Source organism: Giraffa tippelskirchi, chromosome 13, assembly GCF_054371585.1.
Source record: "Giraffa tippelskirchi isolate mGirTip1 chromosome 13, T2T-mGirTip1v1.2.pri, whole genome shotgun sequence".
Lineage (NCBI taxonomy): Eukaryota > Metazoa > Chordata > Mammalia > Artiodactyla > Giraffidae > Giraffa > Giraffa tippelskirchi.
The window spans coordinates 89,957,582-89,975,454 of NC_137287.1; the positions used below are offsets into that span (position 1 = coordinate 89,957,582).

General features: G+C 41.9%; 2 protein-coding genes across 4 annotated transcripts; one reads left to right on the plus strand and one right to left on the minus strand.

Moving 5' to 3' along the window:
• Positions 1–358: 358 nt before the first annotated feature.
• LOC145533418 (uncharacterized) lies at positions 359–6,436 on the minus strand. 2 transcript variants are annotated; one of them, XR_014074054.1, is made up of 3 exons: positions 1,509–1,639; positions 838–1,062; positions 359–455 (listed from the first exon to the last, which is right to left on the minus strand). XR_014074054.1 is itself a non-coding variant. In XM_081560753.1 (2 exons), the coding sequence occupies exons 1-2, from the start codon at positions 1,488–1,490 to the stop codon at positions 425–427; spliced, it is 684 nt and encodes a 227-aa protein (XP_081416879.1). In that variant the 5' UTR covers positions 1,491–6,436; the 3' UTR covers positions 359–424. The 2 variants fall into 2 exon arrangements, 1 of the variants encoding a protein (XP_081416879.1); XM_081560753.1 differs by having other exon boundaries at positions 838–6,436.
• Positions 852–17,449, plus strand: PRNP (prion protein (Kanno blood group)). Of its 2 annotated transcripts, none has more exons than XM_081560751.1 (3): positions 852–901; positions 3,717–3,814; positions 16,550–17,449. In XM_081560751.1, exon 3 carries the CDS (start codon positions 16,560–16,562, stop codon positions 17,352–17,354), a length of 795 nt encoding a protein of 264 aa, XP_081416877.1. In that variant the 5' UTR covers positions 852–901; positions 3,717–3,814; positions 16,550–16,559; the 3' UTR covers positions 17,355–17,449. The 2 variants fall into 2 exon arrangements, with proteins under 2 accessions (XP_081416877.1, XP_081416878.1); XM_081560752.1 differs by having other exon boundaries at positions 852–897.
• The last annotated feature ends 424 nt before the right edge of the window (positions 17,450–17,873 follow it).

Here is a 17,873-nt window from a genome sequence, read left to right on the forward strand (position 1 = left end):
ATTTAACCTACTTGGTGTCTCAATATTTAAAAAAACCTCTTTCCTTGCAAGCTTAGTGGAGCCTCTTGCCCATAACAAGGGGACTAGATATCTCATTTTTCCCAGGTTTATACCCATTGATCCGGCATAATTAATATTGGTACTCTCAAAAGTGCCCAAATTTGGGTAATGATGTATATGAGCCCGCTAACCCTAACATCTGTCTTCTATCCCTTGCCATCCTTCACATGAGACAAACCCCTACGTAAAATTTTGGCAGTAATAATGATCAAGAACACACCGTGTTTTACACAAGAAACCTCAGGTAATGTGCAGAATGGACTTGTTAAATGGAGTGCATTTCCCTCACTTAAGAATATCATAATCTAAATCATTTATTTTGTAGATAATGAGCAGGAACTGAGTAAAGGACGGCAGGTGACGGCTAATATCCTTTCGAGGCCTCAAATTTTAATCTGAAAATTCACAAACATTGGACTCAATCCAGGGTAGTAGAATTTTTGTCCTTTTTAGAAACTTCTGGTTAGCAAAGTTCCAGAAATTGCTTTCTCATTCCCTAATCTGTCATTTTCTCCATTACGTAACGAAAAGCTGGGGCTTTGGCCGATTTTTCCGTTAAAGATGATTTTTATCGTCAACAAGCAATTTCAGGGAGTGATGGGCCAGGGAGGCGATATTAGCTGATGTTAGCATTTAAGCTAGTCTCAACTCGTTTTTCCCAGGGACTTAGATTCCGGAGTCTGCCGGTAAACCCCGGGCGCGGCAGCGGATGCGCCTGAGCGTGCGCGCGCCGTCGCCTCCCCGCCCCTGCGCCGCCTCCTCTGCCGGGCGACTCACCCGCCCCAGTTGCCAGTTGCTGACAGCCGCAGAGCTGAGAGCGTCTTCTCTCTCGCAGAGGCAGGTAAACAGCCACGTAGTCCTTTAAACCCCCAGCGGAGGCCGCCCAACCCCGGGCCTGGCGGCCGGGGCCTCGGGGCACCCAGCCGGATCGGATTGGGTGGGAGGCAGACCTTGACAGTGAGGAGGACTGGGGGCTTCCGGCGGGCGCGGGGAACGTCTGGCCTGTTTAGCGTGCTTGTTGGTTTTTGGCAGCCGCCGCTCGGCTTTGCCCTCCTGGTTAGGAGAGCTCCATTTGCTCGGAACGTGGGCGGGGGCCGCAGCTGGCTGGTCCCCCTCCCGAGGGATGTGGGTGGTGTGTAGGAATCTAGGCCTCCCCCCCCCCCCCCAACGCTCGTCCACTGCGGGAGTGGGATGGGCGAATCGCACCGGTAGAGGGGCCGCAGGTCCGAGGAGCCGCTGGGGAGCTCAGAAGAACAAGGGAGAAGCCCCAGGATCTGGGCCCTCCCGATGCCCAGAGGAGACGCGGAATTGGGGGTGGGGGAAGCGGGCGCCCCACGGGGCCCGACCTCGGCGGTGAGGAGGCCCGGAGCGTCCGTGGGCCCCCAGCCGCTGCTGCCGAACTCCTCCCGAGAGGCGGCCCTGCCTGCCATCGCGCGGCTGGGAGGTACCTGGGTAGCCGCAGCGGGTGGGTCTCTAGGCAACCCCCTGGGGATCGGCTCGGGCGGGCGTGGCCTGGGCTTCGGCCTCGGCCGGGGGAGTCATGGGCGACCCGGCCCTCACTCCAGGCCAGAGAAATCCAGGTACCGGGAGCAGTGTCTCCTGGGAGCTCAGATGTGGTGGACCCAAAAGCAAAGGCTTTTCGCTGTCTCGACTGACCCTCCGGAAGGAGGGAACTCGGCCCTCTGGAGACTGAGGGGAGGGGATCAGGTGCTTCTCGGAGAACCACCCTCATCTGCCAGTAGGGGTGGCACCTTCACCTTTGATTATTGAACAACGAGAAGTCCGTTTTTTGCTGTCCCTTTTCGTTTTTTTTACCCCCTTTTCTTTTGGTACCATATGTAGCAAATAGATTTTTTTTTTTATTTTATAAATTTATTTATTTTAGTTGGGGGCTAATTACTTTACAATATTGTAATAGTTTTTGCCATACATTGACATGAATCAGCCATGGGTTTACATGTGTTCCCCTTCCTGGACCCCCCACCCACCTCCCTCCCCATCCCATCCCTCTGGGTCATCCCATTGCCCCGGCCCTGAGCCCTTGTCTCATGCATCGAACATGGAATGGTGTTCTGTTTCACATACGATAATATACATGTTTCAATGCTATTCTCCCAGAACGTCCCACCCTCACCTTCTCCCTCAGAGTCCATAAAATTGTTCCATGCATCTGTGTCTCTTATTCTGTCTCGCATATAGGGTTATCGTTACCATCTTTCAAATAGATTTTTTTAAAATCATAAGCCCACCACCCTCAGCGTCTTGTTTTTCAGTTTCCTCGTCTCCAGGTTCTTAACAACAAAGCAGTTTCACTTCCCTGATCCTGGTTATCCTCATCTCACGGCCGAGTTATTTTCTTGTACTTACGCGCAATTACGGTTTATTAAGCAATTTCCCGAATGCTGAACATTTGAAGTGTTACCTTGCCTTGCAAAAGATTCCACATAGAATAGGATTAAAAATTTTCACAAATTGTCAGAGAAAAATAGGAACAGAAAATTGAATAAAAATGTCAGACCTCTGGAAAAATGAACAACTCGCTCAGATTTGAAAATTCACCTATGAAAAGGAACAGTTTTCCTATGGAAACACTGAGGCGCTCTAACAATGAAAAAGAACCAGAAAAGGAAAGAAAGCAGAGTTAGGATGTGATTTGTATATGATTTGTATCTGATGCAAATTTTTCATACTTGTAAAAGAAAAATATCAAGATTATAAAAAGATAAATGGTGAAATGAACGATCATTTATGAAATAAAATGCAAATTAAAGCAAGTCTAGATTATCATTTTACAACTACTAGTGAAAACAACGGTAATAGCAACCACTACTGGAAGGTTACCTAGAAATTTGCATATTCAGTTATCATGGGAGGTGGCAAGGCTTTGGAGTTAGAAGTATGGCTCTTCAGCTAATTTTACAATTTGGGAGAAGTTACCTAATTTCCTCATCCTCCTTTTGTCCATTCATAAAAGAGGAAATTATACCTACTTCGGGAGTTTGCCAAGATTAACTGTGTAAAACTGACCTTTAGTATATATACTTTTATTCTTTTCCTAGTCACACTGCACTGGGGAACATTGTGAATCTGTATGAAATTTGTGAAAAACGGTCTGGTGATGCTTTAAGCCATGACCCAGAAACCCCACTCCTTGGAACTTACCTGCAATGGAAGAAACAAGGAAAGAAGAAGTAAAGCTGCGTGCACCCACAGAATTCAGAATGATCTAAAATTAGATCTGGTCCAGAGACAACCTAAATGTATTAATAAGATAGCAGGGCAGCAGCTAAGAAAATCATGGCACTTTAACTGAAAGGAACATTGTGTAACTGTCACAAGTCATTGTTTTAGAGCCTCTCTGTGATATACAGGAAAAAACTGACAGGTCAAAGTAAGATTACTCAGACATGGATGCATATGTGGAAAATCTCAATAAAAAATGGACCCACAGTTGTCTGTGTATGGGAGAAGGAGAGTTCAGTGTCATGTTTGCTGCTTTATTTTAGTCAGCGTCGTCTCTTTTTTAAAAATACTGTCATATTTTTTCATTGAGTAGATTCATTAGTGGTTTAATGGTTTATATACTGAGTTATTCTGTGAAAGAATCAGTTCTTAGATTTATTTATCAATTACCGTTTTTTCTTTTTTTTTTTAAGGACTTCTGAATATATTTGAAAACTGAACAATTTCATCCAAGCCGAAGCATCAGTCTTCCCAGAGACACAAATCCAACTTGAGCTGAATCACAGCAGATGTAGGTACCCTGTGGAATCTCTTTGGTCTTGTGATGGTTGAAAGTGCCCAACTGTTTCACAGAAGATAAGGGACTGGAAGGCTGTGGTCACAAATCCTTGCTCTGGAGGCCACTGGGATCTATATATATAACTCACACCTATTATATCACTCTTTCTTGTAAAATCATCTTGATTATGCAAGGAAAGGGACATAGCTTTCTCTAGAATCATTCTGAGTTATGCAAGAAGCAGCCATTTTAAAAATAGTATAAAAAAAGCAATAACCTAACATTTCTGCACCAAATCAACACTGAAGGTGACTATCAACAGACAAAAGGTTTTATGAGGTAACAGTTTTTCTAAGCTGTAGTTTTAACTTACCTATTCCATTCTCCTTTTCCAAGGCAACCAGTTTATCAACTGTGAACTGCTGCATATGAAACATTCAAAACCTGACTGTTTCTAAAGCTGTGATGGCTACAGCAAAATAATCTTTGAGTGAATAGCATGTTTAGCAGTTCTTACAGTTGGGGTAATTTTTTCTCAGTTTGTTCATCCTTTTTCTCCTAACCATGTTCTGCTTATTGCTGTTCTAATATTGTGTGATCACATCAAGGGAGGTGTTCCCTTTTATGCAAAACATTATAAATGTTAAATGTTTTCTTCCCGAGACCAAGCTCCAAAGACTGGCTAGGGATGCAGTTCCCTGGGAAGCCTTATTATAGATTCCTAAATCCCATCACTAGATACTCCCAGGCTGTTGGCCTGGTGTAGACTCTAGCAATGTTGCTTTTCTTAAAGCTCTTCACATCACTCTGAGGATGGACCAGACTGGGGACCACTTGCCCTATTCAGTCCAGGGCTAGGCCTCAGTGTCAGTGGAAAAACCTCCACCTCAGAATGGTTTGTAAATTTTTGTATAGCTTGCATTAGACTCTTTTTAAGGGGCCGTGACCTCAAAAGATGAAAATATGACAAGTGAGTTGCACTTAGCTCATGAGAAATTGGAAATTTCCCCAGGGTGAGGAGGGGTAAAGGGACTGTTTGGTGCCAGTTTCCAGTTTAGCTAAATAAGTCTCAAGGGTATAACATATTTTGAGTATCACAAGTTTGGCCCCTGGCACATGACCACTGGACGTAAGTTCCTACCAGCTCTAATTCTCAATCCCCGTGTATAAAAGGGAATAAGATGAATGGGACAATATATGGATTTTTTTGTTGTTGTTCCTTCTCTCTCGTTCCATCGCTCTGCCATTGTGCTTATGCACTAATGCCACATGATCGTATTTATTATAGTTTTCCAATCCATTCTGATACCTGGCAGGCCAAGTGTACCCTAGATTTTCTTCCCGTTCAGTAATTTCTTCAGTCTTCTTAATTTTGAGTATCATTATATTCTTTAAAATCCTCTTTGAATTAGGACTGAAATTGTATTGACTTAATAATAATTGGAGCTGAATTGGTATCTTTCAAAATCTTCAATCTTGATTTTCCCAACCATAAACCTTGCCTGTCTTTCTTTTTTCCCAGTCTTCCAGCTTTTTTCATCTAAGTTCTACTATTTATTATAAGGTTAAATCTTAGTTTGAATTTTTTGTTGCCATTAATGAGTAGAATTTTTTTTTTCACACTGAATCTTCTAAGTAATTACAACTAATTTGAATATTCACTCTTTTCTATATGTTGAATTCAAAAACTGCCACCCTAATAAATAAGCTCATTTATTTATTCGAGGGCATTTTTGGATGATTGTCCTGGATTTTCCAGATAGAAAATCATACCTGGCTTTCTCCATAGGAGTCCAAAATAGCAGCAATCACTTACATTCTTGTCTTGTTAATCTCATTCATGAGAATGCTTTTCCTCTTTCTGTTAAGATAGGGTGTGGGCTGTGTTATTACCTTCTAGTTCTATAGAAATTTTTTCAACATCTTAAACTTTAAAAGTCAGGAAAGCACTGATTCCTGAATTTAAGTGAGAACTTTGATTTTAACTGAAAACTTTGCAACATCAACATCAGAGAATCTTTTTTTTCTCCTTAACCTACGAATAGGTTAATTGATTTCATGATCACAGTGTATTCTTTTTCTAAAATATCAAAATCAACTTGGTGGTATTTTCTTTTGGATTTTGGCACCCATATTGCTGAAGGTTGGGTAGCTAAGATTGTGAGCCCTTCACTCCCTGTGGCTCTTAATGCTACGTCTCAGGTGAACTGCCCAAATGTTTATCTCCACTGAGTAAGAGTTCCAGATTCTTGTAACAATTGCCTAAATTGATACTCTCACTTGAATGGCTCATAGATGTAGCAAAATTAATATATCCAAACTATAACTTTATTTTTTCTCGCAAGCCTGGATCTCCATCAATTTTCTCATTTTCATTAGGTGGCATCACCACCATCTGCCTAGTTCCAAAAGCCACAAACCTGAACTCGCACTCTCTCGTCCACTCTGTCAGAGCTTAATTGTTTTTTTCTGCAAAATACATCCCATTTTTCATAGCTCCTTGCTGCTTTGTCACAGTCCCAGATCACACCACCATCTTCCTTTAATCATTTTCTAAATGGTCTCACCATTTCCTTTCTTATCCCTCAAAATTGTCTCTTTACACAACAGTAAGAATGAACTTAAAAAAAAGAAAAAAAATCTGTGATGTGATTCTCCTAAGCCACTTTAATGGCTTCGTACTGTTTCAGGCTCCAGGCACTTATCTCCCTGTAGTCCTCAAACCCACAAACTAAATATCTTACCACTGTGTCCTCTGCCACAGAACAGTAATATTAGAAGACATGTAATAAATATTTGTTCAAGTAATCAATAGTTATTGTACACTAACTTTTTTCTCCATTTCTTTTATGATATATGGTCAAGTTTTCTATGTAAAAACTGGTACATACTAGCTGTTCCATAAATATTTGTTTAATGATTGATTCAATGTCAGTTTTTATAATTGAATAGAAAGGTAATCCCTCCCTCCCACACAGATTTTTTTTTTTTTTTTATGAGGCAAGGAATATGACTTGACTTGGAAAGCTGGCTGCTTGAGAAAATGGCAGACTAATGTCTCAAAACAAGTATCAGTGTCTAGATGCCAGGTTCTTTTACAGAACAGAGATGGCAGGAAGATGAGGAAATAAAGGCAGACTAGAGAGGGAGCGGCGATGTGGAAGTAAAGTAAAAAAGACCCAGGTCTTGCAAGACATCTCCAGAAATGGCCAGCGTGTGGAAGGAATGTGTTAATCTCTTCTTTCCTGCAACCATTCACAGGTAGGAAGGGTCAGATTATCTCCCTGTGAGCTAAACAAAGGCACTTGAGTCCAACAGTTAGGCAGAGGTACTGGGTTTTCTGAGGCAGGCCATTATGTATGATTATAACAACAACAGCAACAAAAAGCAAGTCAAAGAAACAGTTCCAACATAGAGTCAGAATTGGTTCTTCTCTGCAACAGTTCCCCACTGTCAAGTCCCATTTGACAATCTTGTAGGAAAAGGGGGCAGTGATCTTTCTGTTTGGCAGATGAATCTTGCTGAGAGTGTCTGCCTTTGGTGCCAGTGTTCCAAGTATTGAGATTTGTTTTCTTTTGTTCCTCCTTGGAAAGTGTTTACTTTATACCTGTCAACTTAGAAATATTGGACTTCAAACCCAGGAGGCAGTACCTCAAGTTAAGAAATTTTGCACTTTTCTGTGTATGGGAAGATGCAAGAGTCAGGGCTCATTAAAATTAGTTCCTTGATATGTAATTCAGCTGTCTGGGGCCTGTGATCCTGTATTCTCAAGAGTTTCCTCAAGGTTCACCATAGGGAGTAGCTGCAATCTGATGACTGCTAGATGGCAGGTATTCTCCTTCCTGAGTTTTCTTGGGGTTCACCAGCTCACATTGGAGGGCTTCAGTTGTTGATTCCATTTCTCAGTTCTTCCCTTCTTGGTCAGGAATTTGACCAATATTTGGGAGACATTTCACGATCAAACTTTGTTTCATGGTGCTGTGAGGTTCATCCCAGATCAGGCAAAACTTCTTGATGTACCACTCCAGGTGCTAAATTTTGGATTAGACCCCCATGAATAATTAAAGATTCTCTGGATTCTGTCTAATTATCATCCGGGAGACATTTTCCACTGTTGCTTCTTCTCATACCTAGGATCACACTATTATAATTATTTTATGTTATAAATGTGATCTATTTTCTCAAGATGTTCAGCCGTAGAAATTTTGTTGGAGGCCTGATTACACACTGGTTACTGCAAGAGACAACCATCTTATAAATTAGTCACAATATAAGTAATGCAGCTAGTAACACTGATACTGACATAGTGAGACAGGGAGATACAAAGCACAATTTAAAAACAAAGAACAAAGTAAAACAATGATTAGTATAACTAGTTGTAGTCCAGTTGCAATAATCTAGTGACCAAAGGAGCCATAACTGATTTAATGAGCTATCTTCAGCTTCATTGTACCGGCCATGCCATAGTTTAATCTTTGAGACAAGCATATGCTACTGGCAGGATCAACCAGATAGAGAGAAAAAGATTTAAGTTTACTTTTGCTTACAAAGGATATAATTTACCAAGTTACTGTAAGTCAGAGGTTAAGGAAGTTTTCCTTACACCTGGAAAACACAGATTTAAACCAGTTATTTTTAGATAGAAACCATAAAAATTATAACAATTTATCAGTTCACTCAGTCCTATTTAACTAATACTTTTTTTTAACAGCTTTATGAAGCCATCAGGCTTCCCATTAGAATTCTTCAGTGTGTTACTAGTTCAGCATTATGGTCTAAAAGTCAGAAACTTGGATTTATCCGAAAGTCCTTTTTATAAATCTTCTTGAAGAGGAGTCATTTTTACAGAGGCAACAGAGTGAAACCGTAACTGTCCGTAATGACAAAAGACTTAAGAAGGCACTTTAAATCTGATTATGATGCAATTGACAAAGTAACCTGGTTAGTGCTGTGACATACAACACTTTCAAGTAATAGAACTAGAGTTATGACTGATAATATTCTACCAGGACATATCACATTTTTAGGAACTCCATATAATCTCTAGAATATCGGTATCATTTATCATATAATATGAGATTTATTGGAGAAGCAATGGCACCCCCCTCCAGTACTCTTGCCTGGAAAATCCCATGGATGGAGGAGTCTGGTAGGCTACAGTCCATGGGGTCGCTAGGAGTCGGACACGACTGAGTGACTTCACTTTCACTTTTCCCTTTCATGCACTGGAGAAGGAAATGGCAACCCACTCCAGTATTCTTGCCTGGAGAATCCCAGGGACGGCGGAGCCTGGTGGGCTGCCGTCTATAGAGTCGCACAGAGTCGGACATGACTGAAGTGACTTAGGAGCAGCAGCAGCATAAGATTTATTATTCATTGGACAACACTTGCCATGTAGTTTAACATACCAAGTGAATCTAATTAGTTTAATATCTCCCTTTGGTGTGTCTCAGGGGCCCTTTGAAGCACCACAGAGTTAGCTAAAAATCAAAGGAACTTTAGCGTAATTTGATTTGGGAAGTCTTGTCAAAAGAGCATTAAGAAAAAATGTTTTAAAACACAACAGGATCATAGGTCACTGTGAAACAATAGTTATTTACTTAACCAAAATAACAATAAAAGCTTTCAAAGGCAAATACAGAACAGATTATTTAAAAGGCAGAAATACTTATAATCTGTTACCAAAGACATCTTCAGAAAACTTGTCTTTTTTAACAGAGAGAAAAGCCAAATTTATTTTGTACCAGGTTACTTTCAAGATTCATTTATTCAATTCAATTTGTTTTAAACTTAATCCTGATCATGTACAAAACTACTTTTTCAGGGTCCATGTTTCATGAACTTTCCATCACTTAATTTATTTTAGCACAATTTTAACTTTCAAGTTGTTGAATATCTGGAGATATCCTAAAGTATAATTATTTCTGAAAGTTCACTCAAAGCTCTTAGCTTCATTTGCGTTTTCTTTCCTTAAAAGTTTCTTCACATCAAGTCCCTTTCCTTGCTGACAAATTGTATCAACAAACAACCATTAATACCAAATATAATTTAATACTAAATATTTCCCAGTTCATGGGAACCTGGAACTCATTTAGCTTAATTGTATTTAGAATTGTTCCGTTTGTAAGCACTTACTTTTACTTAAACCAATTAAATAGAGCTCTTTTACAAATCAACTGCAGCAATGTTATCCAAAGACAAAGATACATACAAACACACAAACAGAGAGGCCTCAGTTCTTATTTCAAGATGGCAGTCCTGAGTCAGGCAATGCAAAACCCATCAGTTTACATTCGAGGTTGAATTAAAATTGGGTTTCTCATAGGTGGAATAAGTCAAGCTCACTTGGCTAGATAGCTAAATATTTGCAGAAAAAGTACTTAGGAATTCTAATTATCTTGGCCAAGCCAACTTCTAAATTACCTTCTCTAAAATTTGCATGTTAAAAAGAGAGCATAATGAGGGTTCCTGAGAATACATTTGCATCTCAAAGATATTTGCACCTCAGAGATACTGGCAAGTTTTTCCTAAAATGACTTTGTTTCCCCTTTGTTTAATACTTACAGGCCTCTTAAGATAACCAGGGAAGGTCTGGGGAGTAGTAAAAGGATTAATGGGATTTGGATTATTTTTGGAACCACACTCAATTCAGTCATGTCCGACTCTTTGTGACCCCATGAACCACAGCACGCCAGGCCTCCCTGTCCATCACCAACTCCCTGAGTCCACCCAAACCCATGTCCATCGAGTTGATAATGCCATCCAGCCAATGATACTGAAGGATTGACATACCCATTACCTATGTTGGAAAGTTTTACCTTTCCTCATTTAGCTTAGCTCTTGGGAAGACACAAAGGCAACAATTTAGGCTCCTGTAAATCAGTCTGGACTGAGGGGGTAAAGAGGTGAAGATAAGAAAGACAGACTGAGGAATCCACCTCATAGTCCTACCAGGAAGGTCGTGGCCAGGGGGAATGGGTCAGTGTTTTGCTTGAACCAATGTGTGCCTCACAGTGCACGGAAGTTGTCTTGCTGGAGTTGTTGTAGCCACACGTTCCAGGAAACAAACTCACTCAGAAGGACAATGCAGATAGTAGAGTGCAGTTTATTACACTGGCAGGCCGAAGGCAGTCTCCTTAGCCAAGGACCCCAACCAGTTTTTGTGAAAACCTTATATATCCTAAGTGTACGTGCCCAAACCCACCTCCCCAAATTCCCTGAAACTAGTCTGAACAAAGGAAAAGAAAGATATAATCAAAGTTAACCCGTGATTCATATGCCTTAAGCCTAGGTAGTTAACAGTGGACAATTTTCAATAGGCCTGTGGTCATACCCCAGTAAGCATAATAGAATGTATGATTCTATTCAGTTACACAGATAATTAAGGTATTCTTTTAGGCTACTGAGAGTCTAGGTATGAGCCCTGGGGCTCTTCCATGGCCGGGGCGGGGGGGTGGGTGGGAGGGTGGTGTCTGGTTTTCCAGTTGGTATGTCATTTCCATAGATACTAGGCATATAGCTCAAAAGTCCACAGTGCGGCCCAAGATGGAGTCCTGCTTTCAAGATGGAGCCTGTTCTGTCTGTTTCCTCCTTCAGAGTCAGATGCTCTAATAGCCTGGTCCATTCTGTTACCCACTTATCCTATCACAAGAGACTTCAAGCAACAGGCACCTTAATGGCTTTTAAGTGCCTGACCCATGTCCTCACAATATTAATTAGCCTGGTACTCAGCCTAAGGGAGAAGGAAGAAAGGAGAGCCCTGACCTGCTTGGGTGGCAGCTACTGGGGCACAGTGGGCTATTAGGCCTTCAGAACACCCCAGAGAATAACCCTAGCTAGAGTTCCATAGCTGTTAGTTTGTTTGCAGAGGGTTTGAGGAGAAAGGAATGAGAGAGTGTGAAGAGGATGGAGACCTTAAAGGAAGTACTTCTCCTTTTAGTTCAAGCAATTAGTATCAGATGTCTGTGTGTTACCCAAGTAACCAGAATAAACCAAAATCTAGCCAGCTAGAGAGTCACATTAACATGACTTCCCAGTTTCATTAGACCTGTGACCTTTGTCCAAAATGCTTTATAAACGGAGTTTTCCTTCACAGGGGGTGCTCCCCAAGATGAAGCTGAAGCTCTCCACTGTCAAAGTTACCCAGGACTCCTGTAGGGAAATTAGAATCAGATGCCTCAAGTCCAAGGGAGTCCCCAAGCCTCTTCATGTATTATCAGAGTGTTCCTCTCCTTTGCAAAACACTTCTAATTGCAAGAGTGTGTAATTGTGAGCCATTCAGGGCCCATTGCTCTTCTGATCTTAACATATCTAATATATGTCCCCAAGAACTTTTCTTCAGGACAGATGAAATACTTCCCATTTATCTAAGTTTGATAGCACAAAAACACACACAAAAATAGGCAAATTCCAGCATAAATGACACAAATTCCAGCACCAATACCTAGACGAACCAGTTCCCAGCTCAGGTTAATAAATTTACCCTACAAAACAAATGAACTAATTCCAACTGTGTGCTTGTTTTGTGCCCTCCCTCTGGAGGCATGCGTGCTAAGCCACTTCAGTTGTGTCTGACTCTTCGCAACTCTTTGGACTGTGTCCCGCCAGGCTCCTCTGTCCTTGGGATTCTCCAGGCAAGAATACTGGAGTGGGTTGCCATGCCTTTGGATATACTCCAGTATTCTTATACTCCAGTATACTCTATTATTCATAAGGTCACAAAGAGTAGGACACGACTGAAATGACATAGCACAAAACAAGCACACAACTAGGGTAGGCTTACCCGCAAAAGAACTAGTTCCCCAATAAACTGGTTCCAACTCAAGTAGAGTCCAACAACAATTCCCATCTCCAACAGGGTACCCCAACCAAATTGGCTCGTCCTGTAAAGGAAAAGCTCAAATTAAGAGGGGAATATGTTCCCAGTGTGCACACCGTAGCAACTTACCTTACAAAATCAAGTTTGTCAACTCGTAATAGAAAAGGGCACACAAAACCACAAATAAATGAGCCAGCTATCGAATGAGGAACTAATGCTATGAAATTGAGTCTGTCAACTTGTAGAAATTTGTTGATTCTTTGCTTCAACTGCCAGGCCCTGGGGCCACTGATGCCACTTCAGGGAATCTTGAAGGAGAGATCCTCAGCACAAATGGTCCCAGCAGCTGCTAGAGCCTTGCCCTAATATTCCCTAATGGAGCTGGCTAAACACAAGCAGCAAGTCAAATTTGTTACCGAATCCAGGCTTGCTCTACCCCGTGAACAACAGGCCAGTGAATCAGAGATGAGATGTTGAGGGAAAGAATGTGACTTTATTCTGGTAAGCTGGCTGACCGAGAAGATGGCAGACTAACATCTCAAAATAACCATCTTCTGGTTCTGGATGCCAGGTTCTTTATAGAACAGAAATGAGGGGAAGTGAGGAAATAAAGTAAAAAGGAAGAATAGAGAGGGAGAGGCAATGAGTAAGTAAAGTAAAAAAGGACATCAGTCTTGCAAAACATCTCTGGGAATCCCCACACAGTTTTTTAATTCATAAAACTTTTACCTTTCACAGTTAGATCTCTAATCCATTTAGAGCCTGCTTTTGCATGTGGCATTAAGGTCCTAGTTTTATTTTCCTTCAGTTTCCCAGAAGTCTCTGTTAAATAAACCTTCCTTTCTCATTGATTTGTTGTGTTAATTTATCATTTATCCAGCGTTGTACTAAAGTCAGTGTATGTGGGTTTATCTCTGAACTTGTTATTCTGCTTCCTTTGATCTGTATGTTCATTTCTAGGTTGTTACCATATTTATTACTATGACTTTATACTAGGATTTGATGTTTGATAACAGTAGGTTCTCACCTCTTTTCCTTTTTAAGGTTGAGTTTGTTATTTGTGGATATTTCTTCATCCTTTATTGAATTCCTCAAAAAATCCAGCTAGAATTTTGATTGTCATAATTATTCATAAGTTCATTTGTAGGAAATTGACATCTTTATAATACTAAGTGGTTCCAACTGAGACCTTTCGATTTTTACAGATCATCTTCTTTATTCTTTAGTAGTGTTCAATTTCTTTTTCCCCTAGTCTTACTTTCTCTTGAGTTAAGTCAATCGTAGATACTTTACAGTATGAAAGTGAAAGTTGTATCTGACTCTTTGTGACCCCATGGACTATACAGTCCATGGAATTTTCTAGGCCAGAATACTGGAGTGGGTAGCCTTTCCCTCCTCCAGGGGATCTTACCAACCCAGGGATCGAACCCAGGTCTCCCACATTGCAGGCAGATTCTTTACCAGGTAAGCCACAAGGGAAGCCCAAGAATACTGGAGTGGGTAGCCTATCCCTTCTTCAGTGGATCTTCCCGACCCAGGAATCAAACTGGGGTCTCCTGCATTGCAGGTGATTTCTCTACCAACTGAGCTATTAGGAAAGCCCACTTTACCGTATGGGTTGAAATTATCACTATCTTATTTATTAATTTTTTTCTAGTCAATTATTGCTGGTGTAGAGAAATGCTGTTGATGTTTATAAGCCAGTCCATAGCCTTGCTGAACTCTAGTTGAGTCTCCTGTTACCTCTGCCAAGTGTATTGAATTTTCTATGTATATGATCACATTAGTTCCAAATAATGACAGCTGGAGCTGTTTTCTTACAGTTAATGCACCAGTCTTTGTCCTTGCATATGGCATTGGAAGAGGGCTCCCCAAGTGGCTCAGTGTTAAAGAATCCACCTGTCAGGGAACGTTCAACTTTAAGGGATCCAATATGTTGCGTTTTCTTCCTTTGTGTGCCTTGTCTCAAGGACTCTCTGTTCCTTATCAGTTCCTGGAATACAGGAACAAGCAGAGCTGCACGTAGTTCTCAGGACTGAGATCATGGGAAAGAGCGCCTGCTTGTATTCCCTTCAGTGACTCCCTTCAGTGACTCTCTTCAGTGATCTTTTACTTAAAGGACTATCCATTTTGTTGTAACTGGTGGAATTTCATTCTTTTTAATGGCTGACTAATCACTTTACTGAAGGTATATAAGCATGTGTTTCTGCAAATAAAGTACCCTTATTTCACTCGAGACTTGGGTCCCCCACGTCCTTCTTTTTATTAACTCCAGTCCCCAGGTCCCAGTCTGTAAAGACCATAACATCCACCTATCAATGAGGAGATGCAGGTTTGATTCCTGGGTCAGGAAGATCCCTTGAAGAAGGAAATGGCCACCCACTCCAGTGTTCTTGCCTGGGAAATCTCATGGACAGAGGAGCCTGGAGAGCTACAGTCCATGGGGTCACAAAAGAGTCGGACACAATTTAGTGACTAAAATAACAATAATGGCACTGGAAGGATCTCCAGTCCTGTGACAAGGGACGTCCTTGTTTTGTTTCTGATCATAAAGGGACTGCATTCAAAAATTATCTATTAATTATGTTTACCATTTCTGTTATATAATCTTTATTAAGTTAAGCAGGTTTCTTCCTATTCCTAGTCTGCTAAGGGTAGTTTTCTTAGTGATAGGTATTCAGTTTAGTTCAGGCACTCTGTTGTGTCCAACTCTTTGCGACCCCATGGACTGCAGCACGCCAGGCCTCCCTGTCCATCGCCAACTCCTGGAGTTTACTCAAGCTCATGTCCATTGAGTCGGTGATACCATCCAACCATCTCATCCTCTGTTGTCCCCTTCTCCTCCTGCCTTCAGTCTTTCCCAGCATCAGGGTCTTTTCAAATGAGTCAGTTCTTCGCATCAGGTGGACAAAGTATTGGAGTTTCAGCTTCAGCATCAGTCCTTCCAATAAATATTCAGGACTGATATCCTTTAGGATAGACTGGTTTGATCTCCTTGCAGTCCAACGGACTCTCTAGAGTTTTCTCCAACACTACAGTTCAAAAGCATCAATTCTTCGGCACTCAGCTTTCTTTATAGTCCAACTCTCGCATCCCTAAGCAATGTCAAAATCATCCTGGGTTCCAGATAAACAACAGATTTGCTCTCAGTATCTTGCCTGTTTCCTGTTTCTAAAAATTATGGTATTGAGAATTCCTATGAGAAAATTCTTGTTGGCATTTGTATGTTTAGAAGATGTTAATTCCTTCATTTAACAGATATCTATTGTGTATCTTCTCTGTGCCAGGCTCTGCCCTGGCCCACTAAGAAGATAGCAGCAAACAAAAGAGACTCATTCCCGGCTTACATTCCCGCATGAGGAAAGAGGACATGAGCCAGCTATTCAGAAAATTATTTAATGATCTCAGCACCTACCTTGGGGTCTTCCCAACTGGACATTAGAATCACTTCCACAAGGTTCATGCCAGGGTTCAGAAGGTTCCAGAACTAATATCCCTTATTAACAACCCAATAGGCAGAGCTTCTAGGGTCCCCACAAGAACAAGCCCAGTTGTAAGAATCACTACTTTAAAGAAGTTCAGAGCTATGGTAAACCTACCAGATATTTATAATTTCTTCCAGTTTATGATATAGTGTATCAACCAGAGGTTATTTTTATCATAAGCAATGTTGCTGGCATCCTACATTTATCAAGTTACTAGGAAACAGAGCCAGAAATTATTTTAAGGTCAACTTTGTCCTTAGAGGAGAAAGAGTTATGTTAACACTTTACCTACAATTACTTTTGTGAGATGTATGGAATGTGAAGAACATTTATAACCTAGAACGTTTATAGCTGATGCCACTGCTATGCAGCCATACATTATGCTGCAGACTTTAAGTGATTTTTACATGGGCATATGATGCTGACACCCTCTTTATTTTGCAGATAAGTCATCATGGTGAAAAGCCACATAGGCAGTTGGATCCTGGTTCTCTTTGTGGCCATGTGGAGTGATGTGGGCCTCTGCAAGAAGCGACCAAAACCTGGAGGAGGATGGAACACTGGGGGGAGCCGATACCCAGGACAGGGCAGTCCTGGAGGCAACCGCTATCCGCCTCAGGGAGGGGGTGGCTGGGGTCAGCCCCATGGAGGTGGCTGGGGTCAGCCCCATGGAGGTGGCTGGGGCCAACCTCATGGAGGTGGCTGGGGTCAGCCCCATGGTGGTGGTTGGGGACAGCCACATGGTGGTGGAGGCTGGGGTCAAGGTGGCACCCACGGTCAGTGGAACAAGCCCAGTAAGCCAAAAACCAACATGAAGCATATGGCAGGAGCTGCTGCAGCTGGAGCAGTGGTAGGGGGCCTCGGTGGCTACATGCTGGGAAGTGCCATGAGCAGGCCTCTTATACACTTTGGCAATGACTATGAGGACCGTTACTATCGTGAAAACATGTACCGTTACCCCAACCAAGTGTACTACAGGCCAGTGGATCAGTACAGTAACCAGAACACCTTTGTGCATGACTGTGTCAATATCACAGTCAAGCAGCACACGGTCACTACCACCACCAAGGGGGAGAACTTCACCGAAACTGACATCAAGATGATGGAGCGAGTGGTGGAGCAAATGTGCATCACCCAGTACCAGCGAGAATCCGAGGCTTATTACCAAAGAGGGGCAAGTGTGATCCTCTTCTCCTCCCCTCCTGTGATCCTCCTCATCTCTTTCATCATTTTTCTCATAGTAGGATAGGGGCAACCTTCCTGTTTTCATTATCTTCTTAATCTTTACCAGGTTGGGGGAGGGAGTATCTACCTGCAGCCCTGTAGTGGTGGTGTCTCATTTCTTGCTTCTCTCTTTGTTACCTGTATGCTAATACCCTTGGCGCTTACAGCACTGGGAAATGAAGGGCAGACGTGAGATGCTGTTTATTCAAGTCCCATTAGCCCAGTATGCTAATGCCCCATCCTCTCAGTATGCTAATGCCCCATCTTAGCAGTGATTTTGTAGCAATTTTCTCATTTGTTTCAAGAACACCTGACTACATTTCCCTTTTGGAATAGCATTTCTGCCAAGTCTGGAAGGAGGCCACATAATATCCATTCAAAAAAACAAAACCGGAAATCTTTAGTTCATAGACTCAGGCTCCACCTGGCTGAGAGCATGTGTCCTGTCCTGTGTCTGCAGAGAACTGTAAAGGATATTCTGCATTTTGCAGGTTACATTTGCAGGTAGCACAGCCAGCTATTGCATCAAGAATGGATATTCATG